This window comes from Aquarana catesbeiana, linkage group LG04, assembly GCF_042186555.1.
Source record: "Aquarana catesbeiana isolate 2022-GZ linkage group LG04, ASM4218655v1, whole genome shotgun sequence".
Taxonomy (NCBI): domain Eukaryota; kingdom Metazoa; phylum Chordata; class Amphibia; order Anura; family Ranidae; genus Aquarana; species Aquarana catesbeiana.
In genome coordinates, this window is record NC_133327.1 from 683557099 (window position 1) to 683583336 (window position 26238).

General features: G+C 42.2%; 1 protein-coding gene across 1 annotated transcript in view; it reads left to right on the plus strand.

Annotated features, from left to right (window-relative positions):
- The window catches only part of ZFAND3 (zinc finger AN1-type containing 3), a 208370-nt gene that overhangs the window by 141719 nt on the left and 40413 nt on the right, over positions 1–26238 (plus strand). Inside the window, exon 4 of the mRNA XM_073628748.1 lies at positions 11532–11597. Within this exon, the coding sequence (XP_073484849.1) occupies positions 11532–11597 (66 nt within the window). The remainder of the gene's footprint in view (positions 1–11531; positions 11598–26238) is intronic.

Sequence of the window (26238 nt, forward strand, 5' to 3'; positions counted from 1 at the left end):
GATTCCTTTATATAGATCTTTACATCACTGGAGGGGTCATCAGCAGGAGGAAGGAGGTCCTGATTCCTCTATATAGATCTTTATATCACTAGAGGGGTCACCAGCAGGAGGAAGGAGGTCCTGATTACATATATAGATCTTTATATCACTGGAGGGGTCATCAGCAGGAGGAAGGAGGTCCTGATTCCATATATAGATCTTTATATCACTGGAGGGCTCATCAGCAGGAGGAAGGAGGTCCTGATTCCATATATAGATCTTTATATCACTGGAGGGCTCATCAGCAGGAGGAAGGAGGTCCTGATTCCTCTATATAGATCTTTATATCACTAGAGGGGTCACCAGCAGGAGGAAGGAGGTAATGATTCCTCTATATAGATCTTTATATCACTAGAGGGCTCACCAGCCAGAGGAAAGAGATCCTGATTCCATATATAGATCTTTAAATCACTGGAGGGGTCATCAGCAGTAGGAAGGAGGTCCTGATTCGTCTATATAGATCTTTATATAACTAGAGGGATCACCAGCGGGAGGAAGGAGGTCCTGATTCGTCTATATAGAACTTTATATCACTAGAGGGATCCCCAGCAGGAGGAAGGAGGTCCTTATTAGTCATAGGAACATGCTGGTCTTAAAAGTTGAGTTGAAGAACCACTGTATGACCTCTACATCCTTTAGCTATATAAAATCTTTTGACTTATTCCATAAGTGGGCACTGTGATGATATCTGCCGTTCTCGTGCTCACCAATCACATGTTTTTGGGTAATTAGGCTCCCCCAAGTCCATTTCAACCTCATTAATTAGGTGATATAAATGCTGCCGTCCCCTTGTCGGCGGTGAAGTATTGGAGATTCAGGTGAGGTTATCTTTAGGGAGGGCCTGGCGAATCGCACAGCGTGAACATTAATAATGAACGGCGTCAGTCTCCTTACCAGAAATAAACTCTGCGCCCTCCCGCTGCTTCATTAGGCAATTTGCATTACAAATCTGGCGTTTCTCTCATTTCAGAAGCTTCAGAGACCTGCTAATCCGCCAGATTGTTTAACGGGGAGCTACAGAGGCGGCGGATAAACATTGTCTAGTCTCAGTTTGCTTACTGCGTTTATCAGATGCATATACAATGGTTGCATGTGAAATCAGACACCTTCGGTCTGTCACTTATGTGTTCAAACTATTCAGAAGCTCACTTGTAAATGTATACTGTAGTATACTATGATAAAGTAAGGGGAAGGCGGGGGGGGGGGGGGGATACTCCAAAACCTGCTCGTCAGTCTATGTGAGGACATTTTTTCTGTCTTATCTTGGAGAGGATTAAGCTCTACAGTGTTCACAAAACATTTAAATAGTGTCAAGTGACTTTCTTATTGCCTGATAGTGCTGGTGGTGTCTTTTATGTAAGGGATGTGTGCTGAGACCCCTACATCTGTGATAAGTCTGCACCATACATCACCACAAGTGAAATGAGTATAATCCAAACTATAAACGTAAAAAATTCAAACATAGAGCACGTAATATGTGCTCTACCTATCCGGTACAAATATTACTAACCATATATTGTACTCTGCCTAAAATAGTGCCAAATGTTTTCACATTAGTGATCAAAGTCCAGTGAACAGGTGATTGCACCTCACCCTAATTAGTGCAAATATAAAACAATTAGTAATAGTCATAGTCCTTAAAGTGGTAAACTCTTCAAACACAGTATTTCAGGGGATTTTTCTTAGCGAGAGAAAATCGTGACAAAAGTGCTCTCAGATGGTTTCTGTGACTTTTGTGCTCCCCCTTTTGGGTCCCCACTCACCGAATCCAACAACCCCAAAAGGGGCAAACAGCATAGGGTATCTCGATCACGGTCAGCTCTCCACCACGATCATGTAGGGCATTCAGGTGGTTTCCGTACTGTTGGTTTAAGATATTCCCAATGGCTCCCCGGATCCACCAACCCCAAAAAGGGTAAGCTACATGGGGTATCACGGTCACGGTATCCTCTCCACCACAATCCTACAAAGCATCCAGGGTAATTTCCGTAATGTTGAATTGAAGTATTCACATTGGCTCCCTCATGGAGAAAAAGAATAGAAGGCTCCCATGGTGTAGTAGGTAAAAGAAAGATTTTTATTCAAAAAACCCCATACACACTCATTAGGAGTTAACATTAAAAAAACTAAAAACCTAAGCAAAATAGGCTATAATAGTAAACTAAAAAGATTACAGCAGTCTGCTATCGCTGGGTACAAGTACGTGCCTGAAAAAAACAACCCTATAAGGGAATGTCAGTGTACCGCTGGTTGGAGCTGTTTGCACTCCACCTGCGTTCCAAGCAGAGTCCCTACCCGGAAGTGACGTAGCGTGCGACGGCGCCACGCACGCTACGTCACTTCCGGGTACGGACTCTGCTTGGAACGCAGGTGGAGTGCAAACAGCTCCAACCAGCGGTATGCTGACATTCCCTTATAGGGTTGTTTTTTTCAGGCACGTACTTGTACCCAGCGATAGCAGACTGCTGTAATCTTTTTAGTTTACTATTATAGCCTATTTTGCTTAGGTTTTTAGTTTTTTTAATGTTAACTCCTAATGAGTGTGTATGGGGTTTATTGAATAAAAATCTTTCTTTTACCTACTACACCATGGGAGCCTTCTATTCTTTTTCTCCATGAGGGAGCCAATGTGAATACTTCAATTCAACATTACGGGAATTACCCTGGATGCTTTGTATGATTGTGGTGGAGAGGATACCGTGACCGTGATACCCCATGTAGCTTACCCTTTTTGGGGTTGGTGGATCCGGGAAGCCATTGGGAATATCTTAAACCAACAGTACGGAAACCACCTGAATGCCCTACATGATCGTGGTGGAGAGCTGACCGTGATCGAGATACCCTATGCTGTTTGCCCCTTTTGGGGTTGTTGGATTCGGTGAGTGGGGACCCAAAAGGGGGAGCACAAAAGTCACAGAAACCATCTGAGAGCACTTTTGTCACGATTTTCTCTCGCTAAGAAAAATCCCCTGAAATACTGTGTTTGAAGAGTTTACCACTTTAACGACTATGACTATTACTAATTGTTTTATATTTGCACTAATTAGGGTGAGGTGCAATCACCTGTTCACTGGACTTTGATCACTAATGTGAAAACATTTGGCACTATTTTAGGCAGAGTACAATATATGGTTAGTAATATTTGTACCGGATAGGTAGAGCACATATTACGTGCTCTATGTTTGAATTTTTTACGTTTATAGTTTGGATTATACTCATTTCACTTGTGGTGATGTATGGTGCAGACTTATCACAGATGTAGGGGTCTCAGCACACATCCCTTACATATAAGGCATTCTTGTATTTGCACACAATCACTGAAGATCGTTCTTGTTTAATTAATTTTGTTGTATATATAATTTTTGTTAGTTTCAGGCACCTTACTAGGTTTATGATTGGGGGATATCACCTTTGGATATAATACAACCCATCAGACAACCCCGTCCCCCTCCCTTACACTACCCCGTAGGGAGCGCCACACCCCTTTTAATTTATATCCCATTACTCTGTGGAGGATCCTCAGGGAAACTCCTTTAGGGGGGCTGCATACCTATACGTTTTGTCCTAAGCGCAGCTTCCATACTTAATTACACTGGTGGTGTCTTTAACCCCTTCAATACCGAGTGCTTTCACCCCCTTCCCTGCCAGGCCAATTTTTCAGCTTTCGGCCCTGTCACACTTTAAGGGCTCATTTACACCTGCTTCAAAACAAGGCTTCAGTCATGCTTTGTTAATGCTCTCTCAATGCCAGTCAAAGCTCCTGTCACTAAATAAAATGGTTAGCTTACAGTCCTGTTTACACCTTGCATTTGCTTGGTGCTTCGATGAGGCTTCGGTGGGGCTTCGATGAGGCTTCAATGAGGCTTCGGTGGGGCTTTGATGAAGCTTTCGTGGAGCTTCGATGAGGCTTCGGGGGGGCTTCGATGAAGCTTCGGTGGGGCTTCGATGAGGCTTCGGTGGGGCTTCGATGAGGCTTCGGTGGGGCTTCGGTGGGGCTTCGATGAGGCTTCTGTGAGGCTTCAATGAGGCTTCGGTGGGGCTTTGATGAAGCTTTGGTGGAGCTTCGATGGGGCTTTGGTGGAGATTCGGTGGGGCTTCAGGCGAGCTTTGCCATAGACTTCTATGGAGGCTTTGAAGACGCTTTGAAGCATCACTAAGGGCTCATTTACACTTGCTTCGGCATCAACACACATTAATGGCTAGTTTACACTTGCTTCAAAACAAGGCTTCGGACAGGCTTTGTTAAAGTTCTCTGAACGCCAGTCAAAGCTCCTGTCACTAAATAAAATGGTTAGCTTACAGTCCTGTTTACACCTTGCTTTTGCTTTGCTTCGGCTTCGCTTCAAAAATTATACCTCATGTAGCTTCAGTGGTGCTTCAAAGCCTCCATAAAAGTCTATGACAAAGCTTGCTTGAAGCCCCACTAAATAAAATGGTTAGCTTATAGTCCTGTTTACACTTTGCTTTTGCTTTACTTTGCTTTGCTTCACTTCAAAGATTATACCCCATGTAGCTTTAGTGGTGCTTCAAAGCATCTTCAAAGCCTCCATAGAAGTCTATTGCCCCGTACACACGGTCGGATTTTCCAATGGAAAATGTCTGATCGGAGCGTGTTGTCGGAAATTCCGACCGTGTGTGGGCTCCATCACACATTTTCCATCGGATTTTCCGACACACAAAGTTGGAGAGCAGGAGATAAAATTTTCCGACAACAAAATCCGTTGTCGGAAATTCCGATCGTGTGTACACAAATCCGACGGACAAAGTGCCACGCATGCTCGGAATAAATAAAGAGATGAAAGCTATTGGCTACTGCCCCGTTTATAGTCCCGACGTACGTGTTTTACGTCACCGCGTTCAGAACGATCGGATTTTCCGACAACTTTGTGTGACCGTGTGTATGCAAGACAAGTTTGAGCCAACATCCGTCGGAAAAAATCCATGGATTTTGTTGTCGGAATGTCCGATCAATGTCCGACCGTGTGTACGGGGCATTAGGCAAAGCTCGTCCTCACCGAAGCTCCACCGAAGCCTCATCGAAGCACCAAGCAAAAGCAGGTGTAAACAGGACTGTAAGCCAACCATTTTATTTAGTGACAGGAGCTTTGACTGGCGTTGAGAGAGCTTTAACAAAGCATGACTGAAGCCTTGTTTTGAAGCAAGTGTAAACTAGCCGTTAATGAGTGTTGAAGCCGAAGCAAGTGTAAATGAGCCCTTAATAACAATTACTCGATCATGCAACACTGTACACATATGACATTTTTTTTTTTTTTTTGAGACAGAGCTTTCTGTTAATTGTATTAAATCACCACTGTTTTTAAAAAAAATATTTTTATTATACAGTGACGGAAAAAAGTATCTGATCCTCCGCTGATTTTTTTATGTTTGCCCACTGACAAAGAAACGATCAGTCTCTAATTTTATTGGTCGATTTATTTTAACAGTGAGAGACAGAATAACAACAAAAATATCCAGAAAACTGCATTTCAAAAAAGTTATAAATTGATTTGCATTTTAATGAGTGAAATAAGTATTTGATCCTCTATCAATCAGCAAGATTTCTGGCTCCCAAGTGTCTTCTATACAGGTAACAAGCTGAGATTAGGAGCACTCTTTTAAAGGGAGTGCTTCTAATCTCAGCTTGTTACCTGTATAAAAGACACCTGTCCACAGAAGCAATCAGATTCCAATCTCTCCACCATGGCCAAGACCAAAGAGCTGTCCAAGGATGTCGGGGACAAGATTGTAGAACTACACAAGGCTGGAATGGGCTACAAGACCATCGCCAAGCAGCTTGGTGGGAGGGTGACAACAGTTGGTGCGATTTATTCACAAATGGAAGAAACACAAAATAACTGTCAATCTCCCTCAGTCTGGGGCTCCATACAAGATCTCAGCTCAGGGAGTTTCAATGATCATGAGAACGGTGAGGAATCAGCCCAGAACTACACGGGAGAATCTTGTCAATGATCTCAAGGCAGCTGGGACCATAGTCACCAAGAAAACAATCGGTAACATACTACACCGTGAAGACTGAAATCCTGCAGCCCCCGCAAGGTACCCCTACTCAGGAAATCACATGTACAGGTCCGTCTGAAGTTTACTAATGAGCATCTGAATGATTCAGAGGAGAACTGGGGGAAAGTGTTGTGGTCAGATGAGACCCAAATCAAGCTCTTTGGCATCAACTCAACTCACCGTGTTTGGAGGAGGAGGAATGCTGCCTATGACCCCAAGAACACCATCCCCACCATCCAACATGGAGGTGGAAACATTATGCTTTGGTGGTGTTTTTCTGCTAAGGCGACAGAAAAACTTCACTGCATCAAAGGGACGATGGACGGGGCCATGTACCGTCAATTCTTGGGTGAGAACCTCCTTCCCTCGTCAGGACATTAAAAATGGCTCATGGATGGGTATTCCAGCATGACAAAGAACCAAAACACACGGCCAAGGGAACAAAGGAGTGGCTCAAGAAAAAGCACATTAAGGTCCTGGAGTGGCCTAGCCAGTCTCCAGACCTTAATCCCAAATAAAATATGTGGAGGGAGCTGAAGGTTCGAGTTACCAGACATCAGCCTCGAAACCTTAATGACTCGGAGAAGAACTGCAAAGAGGACAAAATCCCTCCTGAGATGTGTGCAAACCTGGTGGCCAACTACAAGAAACGTCCCACCTTTGTGATCGCCAACAAGGGTTTTACCACCAACTACTAAGTCATGTTTTGCGAAGGGGTTCAAATACTTATTTCACTCATTAAAATGCAAATTTATAACTTTTTTTTTAAATACGTTCTTTTGGATATTTTTGTTGTTATTCTGTCTCTCGCTGTTAAAATAAACCGACCATTAAAATTATAGACTGATCGTTTCTTTGTCAGTAGACAAATGTACTAAATCAGCAGGAGATCAAATACTTTTTCCCCCCATTGTATAAACGAAAAACCACTGAAAAGTTTTTCTTAGTTAATGTTGTAAAATTTTGCAAATAATAATAATCTTTCTTCATAAATGTAGGCCAAAATGTATTCTGCTACATTTTTGGGGGTAAAAATAACCCAAATCAGTGTATAGTATTTATGCCCCCCTTTTAGAAGGTAGTCAGTGCAAAACTATTTACTGAGAGGCATGGTCAGTTTTTTTGAAGCTGTAATTTTTTGTCACAATTGTTTGGAACATTTAAAAATTAAATACAATTTTTTTTTTTTCACTTTTTTTTTTTTTTTTTAACATACTGTCACCATTGCAGTACAGCATCATCAGCATATGACTGTGATCAGGAATACTGACTATTGACAGTATGTAAAAAAAAATATATCATTTTTTCTCAATTTTAACAATTTACAATTTTTAAACAAAAAAATTTTTACGATCTTTTTTTCATACTGTGACCATAGTTACACTGCACTGCTATAGGTAGGTGATCAGAATTTTGTAAAATATTTTTTCACTATAATTGCTTTTTACAATGATGATCTGATCACTGTTTAGATGCCATTCATAAAAATGATTGCTTATTACAGTAATGATCAGATCACTGTTATAAGCAATAATTTTTATGAATGGCATCCATTCATGTGCCATTGTGTACTATTATTATTATTATTATACAAGATTTATATAGCGCCGACAGTTTACGCAGCGCTTTACAACATTAGGGCAGACAGTACAAGTACAATACAATTCAATACAGGAGGAATCAGAGGGCCCTGCTCATTAGAGCTTACAATCTAGGAGTGTACTATTGTGATAGCAGTGATTGTCCACAGCTGTTACATGGTACAGGTCCGCTGTGGTCCCTGTACCATGTGATCACCACGACCAATCCCAGAGAGCACAACAGTATGAATGGCTACCAATGAAAGCCATTGGGTGCTCTTGACATGTGATCTCTGTGATTGGTCATGGTTCCAGGGCTTGCCTGGTATATCGATCTGTCTTCCGCTGTGTCCTGTGGACACTCAGACTGACCCTATAGTGTGTACATGTGTGTGTGTGTGGTGGAGCCATTAGATAGATTGTAAACCCCTACAATCTACAGAGATTGGTGTAAATGGTTCAGCGCTTTTTTTAAAGTGGTAGTAAACACCGCTTGACGATACCTACAGATAAAGCATAAACATATATATGTATATGTGTATATATATATATATATATATATATATATATATATATATATATATAAATATAATAAAACAAGGAATATCTCCTAAGGCTAGATTCACACCTATGCAGTTTTAGTGCTTTTTGCATTTTGCAGATTTGCACTACAGTCCATTTAACATGGTTTCCTATGGAACACGTTCTGTAGTGCAAATCTGCAAAATGCAAAAAGCACTAAAACTGCCATAGGTGTGAATCCAGCCTAAAAGTGCACCGTTTAGGGGATATTCACTATTTCTGCAACCGGCGACGTCACAGGCTCATGCACGTTGCGCTCTGAAGGGAGGGCATACTGAGTATGTCGTTCCTTTAGAGCGCTGTGGCTCCTGTGCTCATGTATGGGAGTGACATCATCGCGGCTCCGCCCATTCAAGTGTCCGGAGCCCTGCAAACCCGAAAAGAAGACCGGGTGAAAAATGGAAGCTCGGTCAGTGGTGACAGCGTGCCCCTGGAGGGCTTCATTTTAAGGTAAATCTTTCGTAATAGGCTAGTATGCCATGCATACTTGCCCATTATGACATCAACTTGCATGGACAGGATTTTTTATTTTTTTTCCAAGGCTTTACTACCACTTTAACTACTTGTGGATTTTAGATGTAAGAGATACGTCCTTAAAAACTCCCACAAAGTTTCCAGGATGTATTTTTTTTATGCCCAGTTCCTCTCCCCTTCTCTCTATTGCTGGCTGTCAAAATGGCAGCCGGGAATTGTTTTGCTTTAACCACTTGCTTACTGGGCACTTAAACCCCCCTCCTTTCCAGACCAATTTTCAGCTTTTAGCGCTGTCACACTTTGAATGTCAATTGCGCGGTCATACAACACTGTACACAAATGAAATTTTTATCATTTTTTTCCCCACAAATAGAGCTTTCTTTTGATGGTATTTGATCACCTCTGCGGTTTTTATTTTTTCTTTAAAAAATTGAAAAGGACCGATTTTTTTTTTTTTTTTAATTTATATATTTTTTTATATTTTATTATAAAATTTTGCTAACAGGTAATTTTTCTCTTTTATTGATGTACGCTGATGGGCACCGATAGGTAGTAGTGATGGGCACTGATGGGTGGCAGTGATGGGCACTGATGGGTGGCAGTAATGGGCACAGATTGCTTACACTGATGGCAGCACTGCTAGGTGGCACTGATTGGCACCACTGGTGGGCATTGATAGGAGGCACTTGTGGGCATTGATAGGAGGCACTTGTGGGCATTCATAGGTGGCACTTGTGGTCATTCATAGGTGGCACTGCTGGGCACTGGCAGGTGGCAATGACAGATGGCACTGGTAGGCTCAGATGAGGCATATGTGCCTCCTTCCTCTTCGGGACCGATGTCCCTTTAACATAAGCCGGTGATCGGCTTTTTTTTCAGCGTGAGGAGAAAACAAAACCGATTACCGAGCTTTTGTTTACATCATGTGATCAGCTGTCATTGGCTGATAGCTGATCACATGGTAAGGGGCCGGGATCGGCCCCTTACTCGGATCTGTGATCATCCGAGTCTCCATGACTTTATGATCACAGCGCCCGCACCACACCCTGCAGGGTGCGCGTGGGGCGCGTGCACAGGGGAGGACGTCCCATGACGGCCTCTCGGAAATTGAGGTCCACGCTGTGGCCATCATTTGGCTATGGCCCGGACCTCAAGTGGTTAAACAGCAGGATTGCCTGTCAAAATGTAACCTCCTGTAAAATGATATTTGCAGTTATTGAGTAAATACAATGTAACAGTCTATTGATTCTAGATTGTAAGCTCTAACGAGCAGGGCCCTCTGATCCTTCCTGTATCTATTTGTATTGTAAGTATACTGTAAAGTGCTGCGCAAACTGTTGGCGCTATATAAATCCTGTATTATACATGTACTGTAGATCAAAGGTACAAACCTCGATCTGCATATGGCATCAAAAAGGAACTTTTTTTTGGGGGGGGGGGGGGGGGTACTTACCAGTGCCTAGAGACCAGTGTTGTCTTCCCACATCCGGTTCTTCTTACTGCTGCAGGTTCTTGGCGCTGCCACCTTGGATATGGAAGCCTTCCCTCCCACTGTGCATGCACAAGCTCGCGCAGCGCTCTGTGAACGATCCTGCAGCCTCCTGGGACAGGCTACGAACCAGCGGGACTTCACTTTTTGAGTGAAGCTCTGCTTTAAAGAAAACTTATAAGTAAAAAAAAAAAAAATTTTATATATTATTTATTATTATATATAACCTTTAAAATCCTTAGTGAACCATCATAATCAGCCCTAATTCACTCCTACCACCCCTTCTCCCTCTCAGCTATTATTATACTCGGTGGTCACTACTCATGTTTATCACTCTGATACATTAAGGAAATTGGCAATCTGTGTCCAGTGGATGTTCAGTGTGTTACACCCTGCTACCTCGCGGCTCAATACTACCTCAGCTCCCGGGAGAGGCAACCCCTTGGCCCTGTGCCCCATATCCATCATACATCGTGTTATTTTATCTCATGTAAGTACTCAGGATTGGCAATTTGCCTTTCCCTGTTGTGCTCAGTATCACACTAGATTAATTATACTTTGTTCCTTTTTAGACAACTTGTAGCATCCGCCCCCTGAGGAAGTGTTTTTTTACACGAAACGCGTCGGAAATTTAGGATGCATCTACATGCCTATCAATAGGAAGATACTATGCACTATATTTACAATTAATCATGTTCAAAGACTTTTTATACCTCTCATCAATTTGCCGAATGCCGCTTTTAGACATGTGTGTATGTGTGTGTATATGTGTGTGTATATATATATATATATATATATATATATATATATATATGTGTATATGTGTTTATATCAATTACCATATTTATTTGTTATGATTATGTGCTGTCAAGCCAATATGTATGCATTCATTTATCCATGATGCTCATGCCTTGTGCATGTTATATGTATGAAATTACGGTACTTTTCCACTTGTTTTATATCTATGTCACAAATAAAATATTTTACAACCATTTTTACCTCCACAATTTCAATAGCCTCATTTAAAGTCCCAAATTCCCCCCTTTTTTGTCTACTTGAACTAGGGCTGGAGGCACTTTATTGTGCTTCATCTAAAGTCCAAAAATCCCCCCTTATTTCTATCAGCTATTATTCAATTTTTTTTCTAACTTTTTTACCATTAATATTTAAAATCTTTATTTTATTTTGATTATTTATTTTTATTGTAGCATAAAAAAATGCACAAATTTAAAAAAAAAATAAATAAAAATAGACTACTGTTCCTTTTTAGGCAAACTAAATGTGATTGACAAATGGTATATTGATCAGTCTGTGTTGACTCCGTATTGACTTGTGTCTCTTGGTTTCAGGTGGGCCCTGCACAGACACAGTTCATGTCTCTTTAACTACGCCGACCAAAAGATCCTGCGACACAGGTAAGAGGCGAAGCCGGCTCCTTTTGTTTGATTGAATTTAGACTTAAAGTGGTTGTAAACCCTTCCATATACAAAGTAAAGTGGCCGGCCTCAGGTGATACACGGAGATGAAACAAATCCTCCTACATAAGTTGCACCTGTTTATCTGCAGTCTTCTCTTCTCTACAGCCATTCAAAATGCAGAATTTATAAAGCTTGTCTGAGAATTCAGAAAAAAGGGGCAGAGAGCGGAACTTAGTCTGATGCCCAGCCATTACTGGATTCAGATGTTGGTTCTGAGGTTGAGGATGACAGGAACATGAGCCTAGAGAGAGGCTTCTCTACAGCCATTCAAAATGCAGAATTTATAAAGCTTGTCTGAGAATTCAGAAAAAAGGGGGCGGAGAGCAGAAGTTACTCTGATGCCCAGCCATTACTGGACTCAGATGTTGATTCTGAGGTTGAGGATGACAGGGACATGAGCCTAGAGAGAGGGGAGAACACTGGTAGACAAATTGGCATTCATGTTCCCCAAGCCGCAGCGTATTGCCAAGTTGTCTCCAGTGGTAATGATGAAGATGGAGGAGATGATGATGATTATGAGGTCACTGATGTGACTTGGGTGCCAGATAGAGCAGAGGAGGAAACTGAAGGTGAGACGGCACAACCCCAAGGAGGCAGACATCAAGAAACAGTAGAGAGCAGCCACCCTATTCCATCACATTCTGCAGCTGTTATCTCCCGGCCCACTCCCTAAAGCTCAGCTGCCTGAGCCTTTTTCAGCACATCTGCAGCAAATCGCACTGTTGCTATCTGCAAACTGTGTCTCAGGGGCATCAAATGTGGCATAAACACCAACCATTTGGGTACCACATGCTTAACAAGGCATTTTCAACCACTCAGCCCGTTGGCAAGAGCACCTAAAAGCCACACAAAAGGGGCACAAATCTGTCCCTCCTCCTCCTCCTTACCAACTTCAGTCTGCCCCTGCTATACTGAGTCATTACCTCTCAGCAGCTTCCACTGACAGGGATGATGGTATAGTACAGGGTGTCCCAGGTCCTAGCAGCACATCTGCCAGCAGCACACCACCAGCTGTAGGCAGTACCCGGCAAATTTCTCTGTCCCCATCGGCTGCAGCAGAAAAAAATACAGTCCCTGCCACCCACATGCCCAACGCCTGAATGCAAGCTTGTCAAAGCTGTTGGCTCTCCAACTTCTGCCTTTCAGCCTGGTGGATTCTGCCCCCTTCCGTGAATTCGCACAATGTGCTGTACCACAATGGCAGGTTCCCAGTCGCTACTACTTTTCGCGCAAGCCCGTTCCATCTCTCTACCATCACCTGAAAGGGAATGTTCTGACATCATTGGGCAAGGCAGTCAGCCGTAAAATCCACCTTACTGCTGACACGTGGTCCAGCAAGCATGAACAGGGACAATATATGTTGTTCACAGTACACTGGGTAAGGCTGCTTGCAACTCAAAAGGATGCAGGGCAGGACTGCAGCTTGTTGTGCCTCCACGTCTCCATACAGCTGGTGGTGATGATGCCAGGCCTGTGAGCTCTACCCCCTCCTCCACCTCTATGCCCTCCTCTGCAGATTTGTCCTGTGAACATCAGGTACCCCCTAAGCGTTTAAAGGGCTATTCCCAGAGTCAGGCTAAAAGGTGCCATGCGGTGCTTCAGCTGGTGTGTTTAGGGGACAAGAATCACACCAGAGCAGAGATTCTTGCAGCTCTGCAGGGACAGGCCCACAGGTGGTTCACACCATGCCAGCTGGAGCCAGGAGTGGTGGTGTGCGACAATGGATCAAACCTCCTGTCCGCCCTTAGACAGGGAAAGTTGACATATGTGCCATGCCTGGCACATGTCCTCAAATTAGTGGTGCAGCGTTTCCTAAATACGTACCCAGGGTTGCAAGATGTGCTAAAGCTGGCCAGAAGAGTCTGTAGCCATTTCAGGTGGTCATACACAGCCAGTGCTCAGTTGGCTGAAATTCAGCGGGAAATCCGCCTGGCCGTGAACCGCCTGATTTGTGACATGCCCACCAGGTGGAACTCGACGTTGTCAGTGCTGCAGCGGCTATACATGCAGCAGAGGGCCGTCAACGAGTACCTGTGCGAATACGGCACAACGACAGGTTCAGGCCGCCTCAGCTTTTTTTCCCCACGCCAATGGCTGATTAACACCACAATTAACACCCAAAGGCCAATTTTTCAGCACCTGTTTGACAGATGCATATCATTGCAATTTTTTTACAGCAAGGCCAGTTCTTGCTTTCATCAAGAGTATCTCTATAGGGTTACGGTGGGAAGGCGCCCCCAACACCCAAAGACCAATTTTTACGCACCCGTTACTTCTATCCAAAGTCAAAGTGACACCAGAATGTATCCAGAAAATCTCTAATCTTGTTCCCAGTGCACTACATTGTGGCCTCATCATATACACTGGCTCCCCAGCTGTTGCTGAGCAAAACAAAGGCAGCTTGCAGGGAAAATTTCATTTTTTTTTTGGCTTTATAAATTCAATTATTGCTGCAGCAGATTCTAGACATGGTACAGATCTGCCACTTTACATGTAGACTAAGGGGACCCCCCAAGCACTATATTGGAAGGAATTTTTCATTTTTAGGCTTTCACTTTAAAAATCAAAAAATCACTGCTCATTTAAAAATGACGTTTTTCACAAACTTTTTTTTTTTTTATTGATACATGTCCCCCAGGGCAGGACCCGGACCCCTATAACCTTTGTATGCCCAATTACTTGAAAATAAGCCTTCAAAATGGGCACTTTTGATTTTTTGACGTTCGGGTTCCATTGACTTTAATGGGGTTCATTTTTCAGGTCCAAACTTTTGCGGTGTTTTGAAGTTCTGGTGCGAACCGAACAGGGGTCCGTTCGGCCCATCCCTAGTCAATAGCACCTTTAATACTGTATTGTCAAAAGTATTGGGACACATGACCATTAATGACATCCCAGTCTTAGTCTGCAGGGTTCAATATTGAGTTGGCCCACCCTTTGCAGTTATAACAGCTTCAGCTCTTCTAGGAAGGCTGTCCACAAGGTTTAGGAGTGTGTCTATGGGAATGTTCGACTGTTCTTCCAGAAGAGCATTTGTGAGGTCAGGCAGTGATGTTGGACAGGAAGGCCTGGTTCACAGTCTCTAATTCATCCCAAAGGTGTTCTATCAGGTTCAGGTGCAGAACAGTCAAGTTTCTCCACCCCAAACTCACTCATTCATGTCTTTTTGGACTTTGCTTTGTGCACTGGTACACAGAACTTCATTTCTGAACTTATTTGTTTTGGTGTCTTTGTATGTATGGATTGCATGGGTTGTTACCGACAATTTCATGTCAATAGCACCTTTAGAAATATATTTACCTAGAAAATTGGTGACGTGTTCAATACTTATTTTACCTGCTGTGTTTATATAGTAAACAATGTCCAGCTAGCTTCCTTGCGGAGCTGTGATCGTAGATCCTGCGGTGTCTCAGGCTGACGCGCCACGCTCGGTAGCCGTATATTACATGCTGTATTCCTTACTTGATGTAAAGCCGAGTTTTACTGTCAGATGTTGATGCAAGGGGCCGGAAACGTTTCCAAAACACACCATTACCCCTGATGTGATTTGAGGGTCTCCGAGGCAGAAACACCAACATGCCAGACTGCCACGCAAATTTGCGACTTTTCCCGGAGAAACCGGCTAATCTTGTTCTTTGACAGCATCGGCGGATCTGTAATTCAAAAAGACAAATGATGTGTGTTCACAGGAAATATTACCGCTATGTAATGCCTGAGCCGCCGGTATTCCAAAGTCGGCCACTCCATGTATCGCCATTGGTGGAAAAGTTGTCGAGATCAGGAACGGAGGATATTCAAAGGAAAGGAAACAAACGTTCCATGCCTTCAAATAAAAGAAAGAAAAAACTCTGCGCCACTAAATTAAATATATAAATATAAAAAATATATAAATTACAAAAAAAAGCTGCTTTCCTAGAAAAGTGAAGAAAACACTCTGCAATTTGTGAATAGGAAATAGGAAGCGCTAATAGAATATTTCACCATATAAATAAAAATAAGAAAAATACATTATGAATAGTTGAAGCATATTATATCACAAAAAGAAACTTCACTCAATAGTAAGTCCTTATTAGTGAGAAAAATGTTAGCAAGATGCGTGCTTTGAAAAAGAGTTATTCAGACTCAATAATTATGGCAAAAGTTCATATCCAGGATATGTTGAATTGGTGATCATTAGTTATAATTAGTTATATTAAAAACTTTCTGTGAGTTAGTGCCCAATCCTTCACCATACTAAAAATACCCAACGTGAGCAGATGAATGGGCTGCTTACCAGATATATTTGACTTCTTTATTGAAAAAGAAAGTCAAATATCACTTTGGCAGGATAATGCTTGCTCGCATGTGGAGAAGCTGAGAGATGCACAGGGACCTCCTCCTCAGTCGCCTCCTGAAGACGTAATCACGAAACGTACATCGAGGCGGTACCTGGTCACACTGTATCCTACGTCAGATCCGGGTCTCTGGTTGTCTGCAGCAGTGGGTGGAACGCACGCCCGCCACGGAGGTGAATGCGGCACAAATTCAGCTATCTCCACGCGTCTAGCTCGCAGCCCCAGTGTCGGGTCTGGCACTTTTTAAGTAGGGAGCCATTTGGCTATTTTTTAACATGCCTTTTAATAAACGTTATTACGCTATGGTTATTCTTTGATTGTCTTTACATATCCTGCCTTATACCCTGAGGAGAAGGTCCCTGTGCATCTCTCAGCTTCTCCACATGCGAGCAGGCATTATCCTGCCAAAGCGATATTTGACTTTCTTTTTCATTAAAGAAGTCAAATATATCTGGTAAGCAGCCCATTCATCTGCTCACATTGAGTATTTTTAGTATGGTGAAGGATTGGGCACTAACTCACGGAAAGTTTTTCAACTAATGATCTCCAATTCAACATATCCTGGATATGAACTTTTGCCATAATTATTGAGTCTGAATAACTCTTTTTCAAAGCAGGCATCTTGCTAACATTTTTCTCACTAATAAGGACTTACTATTGAGTGAAGTTTTTTTTGTGATATAATATGCTTCAACTATTCATAATGTTTTTTTTTTATTTTTCTTTAAATGGTGAAATATTCTATTAGCGCTTCCTATTTCTTATTCACAAGTTCCATGCCTTCAAACCTCTATTTGAGCGAAGAGTAACTTAGGATCTTCTACATAAGATGGGAAGCCCTTTGTGTTTTAGGGTGACAACGTTTTGGCCCTGTTTCCGAGTCTTATTTTAATGAAAGCCCCAGAAGTCGAATAAAGTTGTTAGGAGGTACATAGAGATGCAAAGTCTCCCACTGACCACCAATCTAAGGGGCATTCTTCTCACTGATCACCAATGTAAGGAACATTCTTCCCACAGATCACCAATGTAAGGAACATTCTTCTCACTGATCACCAATGTAAGGAACATTCTTCTCACTGATCACCAATGTAAGGAACATTCTTCTCACTGATCACCAATGTAAGGAACATTCTTCTCACTGATCACCAATGTAAGGAACATTCTTCTCACTGATCACCAATGTAAGGAACATTCTTCTCACAGATCACCAATGTAAGGAAAATTCTTCTCACTGATCACCAATGTAAGGAACATTCTTCTCACTGATCACCAATGTAAGGAACATTCTTCTCACTGATCACCAATGTAAGGAACATTCTTCTCACTGATCACCAATGTAAGGAACATTCTTCTCACTGATCACCAATGTAAGGAACATTCTTCTCACTGATCACCAATGTAAGGAACATTCTTCTCACTGATCACCAATGTAAGGAACATTCTTCTCACAGATCACCAATGTAAGGAAAATTCTTCTCACTGATCACCAATGTAAGGAACATTCTTCTCACTGATCACCAATGTAAGGAACATTCTTCTCACTGATCACCAATGTAAGGAACATTCTTCTCACTGATCACCAATGTAAGGGACATTCTTCTCACTGATCACCAATGTAAGGGGCATTCTTCTCACTGATCACCAATGTAAGGAACATTCTTCTCACTGATCACCAATGTAAGGAACATTCTTCTCACTGATCACCAATGTAAGGAACATTCTTCCCACTGATCATCAATGTAAGGAACATTCTTCTCACTGATCACCAATGTAAGGGACATTCTTCTCACTGATCACCAATGTAAGGAACATTCTTCCCACTGATCACCAATGTAAGGGACATTCTTCCTACTGATCACCAATGTAAGGAACATTCTTCCCACTGGTCACCAATGTAAGGGACATTCTTCTCACTGATCACCAATGTAAGGGACATTCTTCCTACTGATCACCAATGTAAGGAACATTCTTCCCACTGGTCACCAATGTAAGGGACATTCTTCTCACTGATCACCAATGTAAGGAGCATTCTTCTCACAGATCACCAATGTAAGGAACATTCTTCTCACTGATCACCAATGTAAGGAACATTCTTCCCACTGATCACCAATGTAAGGAACATTCTTCCCACTGATCACCAATGTAAGGAACATTCTTCTCACTGATCACCAATGTAAGGGACATTCTTCTCACTGATCACCAATGTAAGGAACATTCTTCTCACTGATCACCAATGTAAGGAACATTCTTCTCACTGATCACCAATGTAAGGAACATTCTTCTCACTGATCACCAATGTAAGGAACATTCTTCTCACTGATCACCAATGTAAGGGACATTCTTCTCACTGATCACCAATGTAAGGGACATTCTTCTCACTGATCACCAATGTAAGGGACATTCTTCCCACTGATCACCAATGTAAGGAACATTCTTCTCACTGATCACCAATGTAAGGAACATTCTTCTCACTGATCACCAATGTAAGGGACATTCTTCTCACTGATCACCAATGTAAGGAACATTCTTCTCACTGATCACCAATGTAAGGAACATTCTTCCCACTGATCACCAATGTAAGGAACATTCTTCTCACTGATCACCAATGTAAGGAACATTCTTCCCACTGATCACCAATGTAAGGAACATTCTTCTCACTGATCACCAATGTAAGGAGCATTCTTCTCACTGATCACCAATGTAAGGGACATTCTTCTCACTGATCACCAATGTAAGGGACATCCTTGCCCTGATTATTTCATTTTAGTAGGGGTTCTCTGGGACCTGAAGAATAATTCCAGGGTGGTTCTGGGGTGGAAAAGTTGCTCTTTAAGGTTCTGATTATTGCATTTACTATTTTAAATGACGGTTGTGTTTGAAGGATATCAGTCTATACTTTTGATGCGTCAGGCTGTCCCGTACATTGTAGTTGGATGTCACGTAGCTCGCTGTCTCTCAGGGGCGGCTGCACCGACCTTTCTGAAATTGTCCCCTATTAAACCTCCAGCCACATCGAAGTGTGACGTGACCCCTCTGCGGCCCCCGATGTGCGCTAAGCGCCATCGTAATGAAAGGGAGGCGATGGTAAATAAAAGTTATTACCTAATAGGCTTCCAGTGAAGTGTATCGGACAGGCGCTGAGCCATGGCGCCCTTATTACCTCTCATCAGCAATTATAAACAGGATGAAGTGGCGGGGACAGTGCTGATAGCGGTGTAGGTGACGGGGAGCTCTGATAGGATGATATATGGTGATGAGATTGTACGGGCTCATCTCTATCGGGACAGATGACTTGTATTATCCTTTCCTCTCTCCGCCATTCGTTTTCCTTCCAGGAACGCAGCGTCATCATTTACAAATACATCCTCATTACATGCTGGAAATTGGAGGCCTATTGGCGGCCATATTTCCTTCTCAGTGTACAGCCAATGGAATGCCACCATGTTATCCATTACTTCAAAATTATTTCTCCCATATTGGAATTCATTAAAGCTCACCTTCACCTTGATAACAGCTGCCTGCGGAATATTTATATTTAAAGCTCCCCTCCACCCACAACAAATATTTCACTTCTGTTAACCACTTGCTGACCCGGCTTTTTCTGGCACTTTTTATTTACAAGTTTAAATCAGTATTTTTTTGCTAGATTATTTATAACCCCCAAACATTATGTATTGTTTTAGCAGAGACCCTGGAGAATAAAAAGGTGATTTGTTGTAATTTTTTATGTCACACGGTATTTGCGCAGCGGTTTTTAAAATGCAATTCAATTTTTTTTTTAAATATGCTTTATTAAAAAATAAACACAATATATACTCAGATTTTAACTTTTTTAATATATATATATATATATATATATATATATATATATATATATATATATATAAAAGATGAATAAATAGATACCAAACATGTCACACTTTAAAATGGCACACGGTCATGACATGGCGACAAACTACAATGCTTAAAAATCTCCATAGGCGACCCTTTAAAAATGTTTACAGGTTACCTGTATAGAGTTACATATGAAGTCTAGCACTAGAATTATTGCTCTCGCGCTAACGTTCGCGGCGATACCTCACATGTATAGTGCGAACGCCGTTTACATATGCGTGCGCGACAGACATATGCGTTTGCTTCTGCGCACGAGCACGGAGGAATGGCGTGCTTTACATTTTTTGTTTGTTTTCTTATTTTTGTTATTTTTACACTGTCCTTTTAACAAATAAATTGTAATCACTTTTATTCTTATTTCAAGGAATGTAAACATCCCTTGTACTAGAAATAAGGGATGATAGGTCCTCTTTATGGAGAGATTTGAGGTGTGTAACACCCCAAATCTCTCCTTTTACCTTTAAAATCAAAAGATCAAAAAAAATAAAATTGATCTTTTGCTTAAAAAAAAAAAAAAAAAAAAAGTTTAAACTTCCGCCCTAGACCAGAAGTGATGTCATGACTTTGCTCCGGTCCTCCAAGACCATAGAGGGGATCAGGTCTCTGGGAACCTTCGGCCGCACGGCCCATCGGATCATTTCTGGGGTGCGCCGGAAAAAACTATAAGCCCCAGAAACACCGGCGAGCGAATGGAGGGGGAGGGAATCGTCCCCTTCTTCCGCTTCTGAAAGCAATCCAGTGGCTAATTAGCCGCTCGGTCCGCTTTCATGAGAAAGCCAGTTGCTGGCTGGAAAAATAAATTAAAAATACCGGCGTTATGGCTGATAGCTTCAGCCATAACCCCGGTAAATCACCTGCAAACCACAACGTATATATAAGTATTGTGCTCCTTAGGTGCAAGCATGACCATGTACATGGTACATTGCCGGTTTGCTTCTGGATTTGGCACGCGCGTGCACGCACCCTCTGCCGACCCGTTTGGACACAGCACGAATTTGGCAGCAGATTTCAGCCAATGATTTTAATTGAAACCTGCTGATCTGCTGTGTCCAATTGCATGCACAACTCTGAAAAGCATTAAGATTAGTAAGTAAAAGCAGCACAGTATACACACATTAGACACGTAAACACTGGTTAGGCACACAGGTAACCCCTGGATTGCCCCTAGAGGTTAACCCCTTCCCGGCCAATGCCATTAGTACAGTGTATATTATTATCACTGATCACTGTATTCATGTCACTGGTGGTGTCAGTTAGCGTCAGATTGCCCGCCACACTATCACAGTCCCACTATAAGTCACTGATCACCACCATTACTAGTATAGCGTCTATAGATGCGTATATTCCAGTATATATCCCATAGTTTGTAGACGCTATAACCTTCACACAAACCAATCAATATATACACTTATTGGGATTTTTTTTTTTTTTTTTACTAAAGACATGTAGCAGAATAAATTTTGCCCTAAATTTATGAAGAAATTTTATTTTTGTTTTAGGATATGTTTTATAGCAGAAAGTAGAAATATCATTTTGGGGTTTTTTTTGTTTTTTTTCAACGTTTTCAGTCTTTTTTTGTTAGAAAACGCAGAGGTGATCAAATTCCACCAGAAGAAAGCTCTATTTGTGTAGAAAAAAATATCTAAATTGTATTTTGGTGCAGCGTCGCATGACCGCGCAATTACCAGTTCAAGTATCGCAGTGCTGAATAGCAAAAAATGGCCTGCTCATGAAGGGGATAAAACCTTCCGGAGGCCAAGTGGTTAATTCATCAGCTAGAAGATATCACCATTGTGGGAGGGGCAGAGACACAAACTACTGCAGGAAATCTCACCATTGTGGGAGGGGCAGAGACACAAAGTACTGCAGGGAAATTTCACCATTGTGGGAGGGGCAGAGACACAAACTACTGCAGGGAAATCTCACCATTGTGGGAGGGGCAGAGACACAAACTACTGCAGGAAATCTCACCATTGTGGGAGGGGCAGAGACACAAACTACTGCAGGAAATCTCACCATTGTGGGAGGGGCAGAGACACAAGCTACTGCAGGAAATCTCAGCATTGTGGGAGGGGCAGAGACACAAACTACTGCAGGAAATCTCAGCATTGTGGGAGAGGCAGAGACACAAACTACTGCAGGAAATCTCACCATTGTGGGAGGGGCAGAGACACAAACTACTGCAGGAAATCTCACCATTGTGGGAGGGGCAGAGACACAAGCTACTGCAGGAAATCTCAGCATTGTGGGAGGGGCAGAGACACAAACTACTGCAGGGAAATCTCACCATTGGAGGCACACAAAGTTGGAAGGTTATTTCACATTGTAGGAGGTGTAAAGCTACCACATGGGATGTTTTAGAGATTTGCGGAAAAAGATTGAATTGTAAGGGTCCGTTTAATTACATTCAATTACAAAATATATTGTATATACAGTGCATTGAAAAAGTATTCATACCCCTTGAAATTTTCCACATTTTGTCATTTTACAGCCAAAAACATAAATGTATTTTATTGGAATTTTATGTGATAGACCAACACAAAGTGGCCCATAATTGTGAAGGGAAAGGAAATGATAAATGGTTTTCAATTTTTTTTACAAATAAATATGTGAAAAGTGTGGGGGGGGACATTTGTATTCAGCCCCCTTTACTCTGATACCCCTAACTAAAATCAAGTGGAACCAATTATCTTCAGAAGTCACCTAATTAGTAAATAGAGTCCACCTGTATGTAATTTAATTTCAGTATAAATACAGCTGTTCTGCTAAGCCCTCAGAGGTTTGTTAGAGAACCTTAGTGAACAAACAGCATCATGAAGGCCAAGGAACACACCAGACAGGTCAGGGATAAAGTTGTGGAGAAGTATAAAGCAGGGTCAGGTTATAAAAAAATATCCCAAGCTTTGAACATCTCACGGAGCTCTGTTCAATCCATCATCGGAAAATGGAAAGAGTATGGTACAACTGCAAACCTACCAAGACATGACCGTCCACCTAAACTGACCGGCCGGGCAAGGAGAGCATTCATCAGAGAAGAAGCCAAGAGGTCCATGGTAACTCTGGAGGAGCTGCAGAGATCCACAGCTCAGGTGGGAGAATCTGTCCACAGGACAACTATAATGCCCTGTACACGCGGTCGGACATTGATCGGACATTCCGACAACAAAATCCATGGATTTTTTCCGACGGATGTTGGCTCAAACTTGTCTTGCATACACACGGTCACACAAAGTTGGTTGGAAAATCCAATCATTCTGAACGCGGTGACGTAAAACACGTACGTCGGGACTATAAACAGGGCAGTGGCCAATAGCTTTCATCTCTTTATTTATTCTGAGCATGCGTGGCACTTTGTGCGTCGGATTTGTGTACACACGATCGGAATTTCCGGCAACGGATTTTGTTGTCGGAAAATTTTATAGCAAGCTCTCAAACTTTGTACAGAAAAAACTAAATAACTTTGCGCTAACTCAAACGTGTAAACCGCTAATACTGCAAATAGAATTTTTGCTGTAAACCGTAAGATATATAAAATAAGTGCAGCGCTATAAATTATACAAAAGTGAAATGACAAATGTGAATATCAACGTATAAAATTCTCATAATAATAAATGTCCATTATCAATAGATCAAAAGTCCATCTTTTTGTGAAACCATAAAATCACCACGTGAATATATAACTAAAATAGTGATCAGACAATCCCCAAAGTAATGAAGGCGTACCATGGATTTTGGACCTAAAGATAGCATATGCTACATAGATCAAAACAAGCCTTTACTGCCCAATGGCAATGGTATAGATGATGAAGACCAGGGGAAGATATACGATCTTGGAGGCCTTCTCAGGAATATAATGTGAAAAACCAAACTTGTGCAAATACCACCACCCATATGAATGGAGGCTTACCGAAAGGTTGGGACCCAAAACAGCGTATGCTGTATGAGTCAAACAGGCTTAAAACTGCCCACTGGCAATGGAGAAGAGATCCCAATGGTACACTGGAGAAGAGATCCTGGGGGTGCCTCACCGGGGTGCTTTCTCCATGTAGAAGTTAAAGACGTCCTCGAACATGCCCCACTCTTTTTCTGCTGCCGGTGATGAGCAGTGTAATTTACAACACAATCTGCAAGCCAGTGCTCTAGTCTTTATCCTGAGACAGTGGACAGGTCTAGGCTCAGTCCTGTTTTCTTTTTATCAGCTGAGGTAGCTCATCTCCCATTTCCATCTCAGTTAATTGCCTGATTGCCTGTTATAGGGAGCCTGCGATGGTGGATATGTTTGGAACCAGAAATCTGCTGCGAGTCTGATCCTTTGAGTACTTATGTGTTTTTCCACTAGTGGCTTCCTGCAACAATCCAAAGACCAGTCTGAAAGCTCAAGAATTGGCAATGAAACTGGAAATGCCAGCCAAAATCCGATCATTCTGAACGCAGTGACGTAAAACACGTACGTCGGGACTATAAACGGAGCAGTAGCCAATAGCTTTCATCTCTTTCTTTATTCTGAGCATGCGTGGCACTTTGTGCGTCGGATTTGTGTACACACGATCGGAAATTCCGACAACGGATTTTGTTGTCGGAAAATTTTATAGCCTGCTCTCAAACTTTGTGTGTTCTATCACACATTTTCTGACCGTGTGTACGGGGCATTAGTCGTAATCTCCACAAATCTGCCCTTTATGGAAGAGTGACAAGAAGAAAGACATTGGTGAAAGAAAGTCATAAGAAGTCCTGTTTGTAGTTTGTGAGAAGCCATGTGGAGGACACAGCAAACATGTGGAAGAAGGTGCTCTGGTCAGATGAGACCAAAATTCAACTTTTTGACCTAAAAGCAAAACGCTATGTATGGCAGAAAACTAACACTGCACATCACCCTGAACACACCATCCCCACCGTGAAACATGGTGGTGGCAGCATCATGTGGTGGGGATGCTTTTCTTCAGCAGGGACAGGGAGGCTGATCAGAGTTGATGGGAAGATGGATGGAGCCAAATACAGGACAATCTTAGAAGAAAACCTGTTAGAGTCCACAAAAGACTTGAGACCGGGGCGGAGGTTCACCTTCCAGCAGGACAACGACCCGAAACATCCAGCCAGAGCTACAATGGAATGGTTTAGATCAAAGCATATTCATGTGTTAGAATGGCCCAGTCACAGTCCAGACCTAGATCCAATTGAGAATCTGTGGCAAGACATGAAAATTGCTGTTCACAGACGCTCTCCATCCAATCTGACAGAACTTGAGATATTTTACAAAGAAGAAGAATGGGCAGAAATGTCCCTCTCTAGATGTGCAAAGCTGGTAGAGACATCCCCAAAAAGACTTGCAGCTGTAATTGCAGAGAAAGGAGGTTCTACAAAGTATTGACTCTGGGGGGCGCCATACAAATGTCCCACACACTTTTCACATATTTATTTGTAAAACATTTTGAAAACCATTTATCATTTTCCTTCCACTTCACAATTATGAGCCACTTTGTGTTGGTCTATCACACAAAATCCCAATAAAACACATATACGTTTTTGGTTGTAACATGACAAAATGTGGGAAATGTCAAGGGGTATGAATACTTTTTTAAGGCACTGTAGGTGTGGGTGCATTCATATTTGTATTGCTCTCAGTCTAACATGTTTCAATCACTGAATAAAGGAGGTTTTGAGAGGCTTAAAAGAGGAGTAGATTTACAGGGAGGACCTCAGCAGTATGATGATGATGATCTTTTGTAGGCCATCAAGGAAGCTTTGCAGAACAGAAATTTCCTAGGATGCATTCGTGAACAGTGGTGTCACCCTTATAGTTTTGCAGTGCGGAGGAGCCGCGTGATTTAGAACTCTGGCTGAACAGAATTATGAATATTTTATTAAGTATTTCTGTGATGTGTTTTTCTGTTTGTCAGGAGCCGTACTTGTCAGGATGGAAGTGACAATATAGTCTTGTCTGTATATATGGAACTGCATACCGTTTATAATCTCCTGTAAGTCTTTTCGGTGTACAGCATACATACTGCCTAGTCGTCACATGCTGCCTGGTTATCTTCCTTCTTAGCAGTAAATGAGATGGAGATTACCAGCTGGGAGATGCCGGAATCCCACCGTTCCGACCTCTTAAGAAACTCGTCTAATCCGCAGAGTGGAAATCGCTAATTACTGACAAGTCTTTCTCCCTCTCGTGAGGCTCGGAGGAACCGCCAGCTCTTGCCCGTGGCCCCGGAGGATGAAACGATCTGTCCCCAGCTTAACACTTGGAGAGGGTCATGCAGACTCTCTGCAGAGGGAGGCCATGGTCACCAAGATGCTCCTACGGGGCCAATTACTAAAAGGGCGAAGATGATAGATTTTCTTTTTCCCGTGAC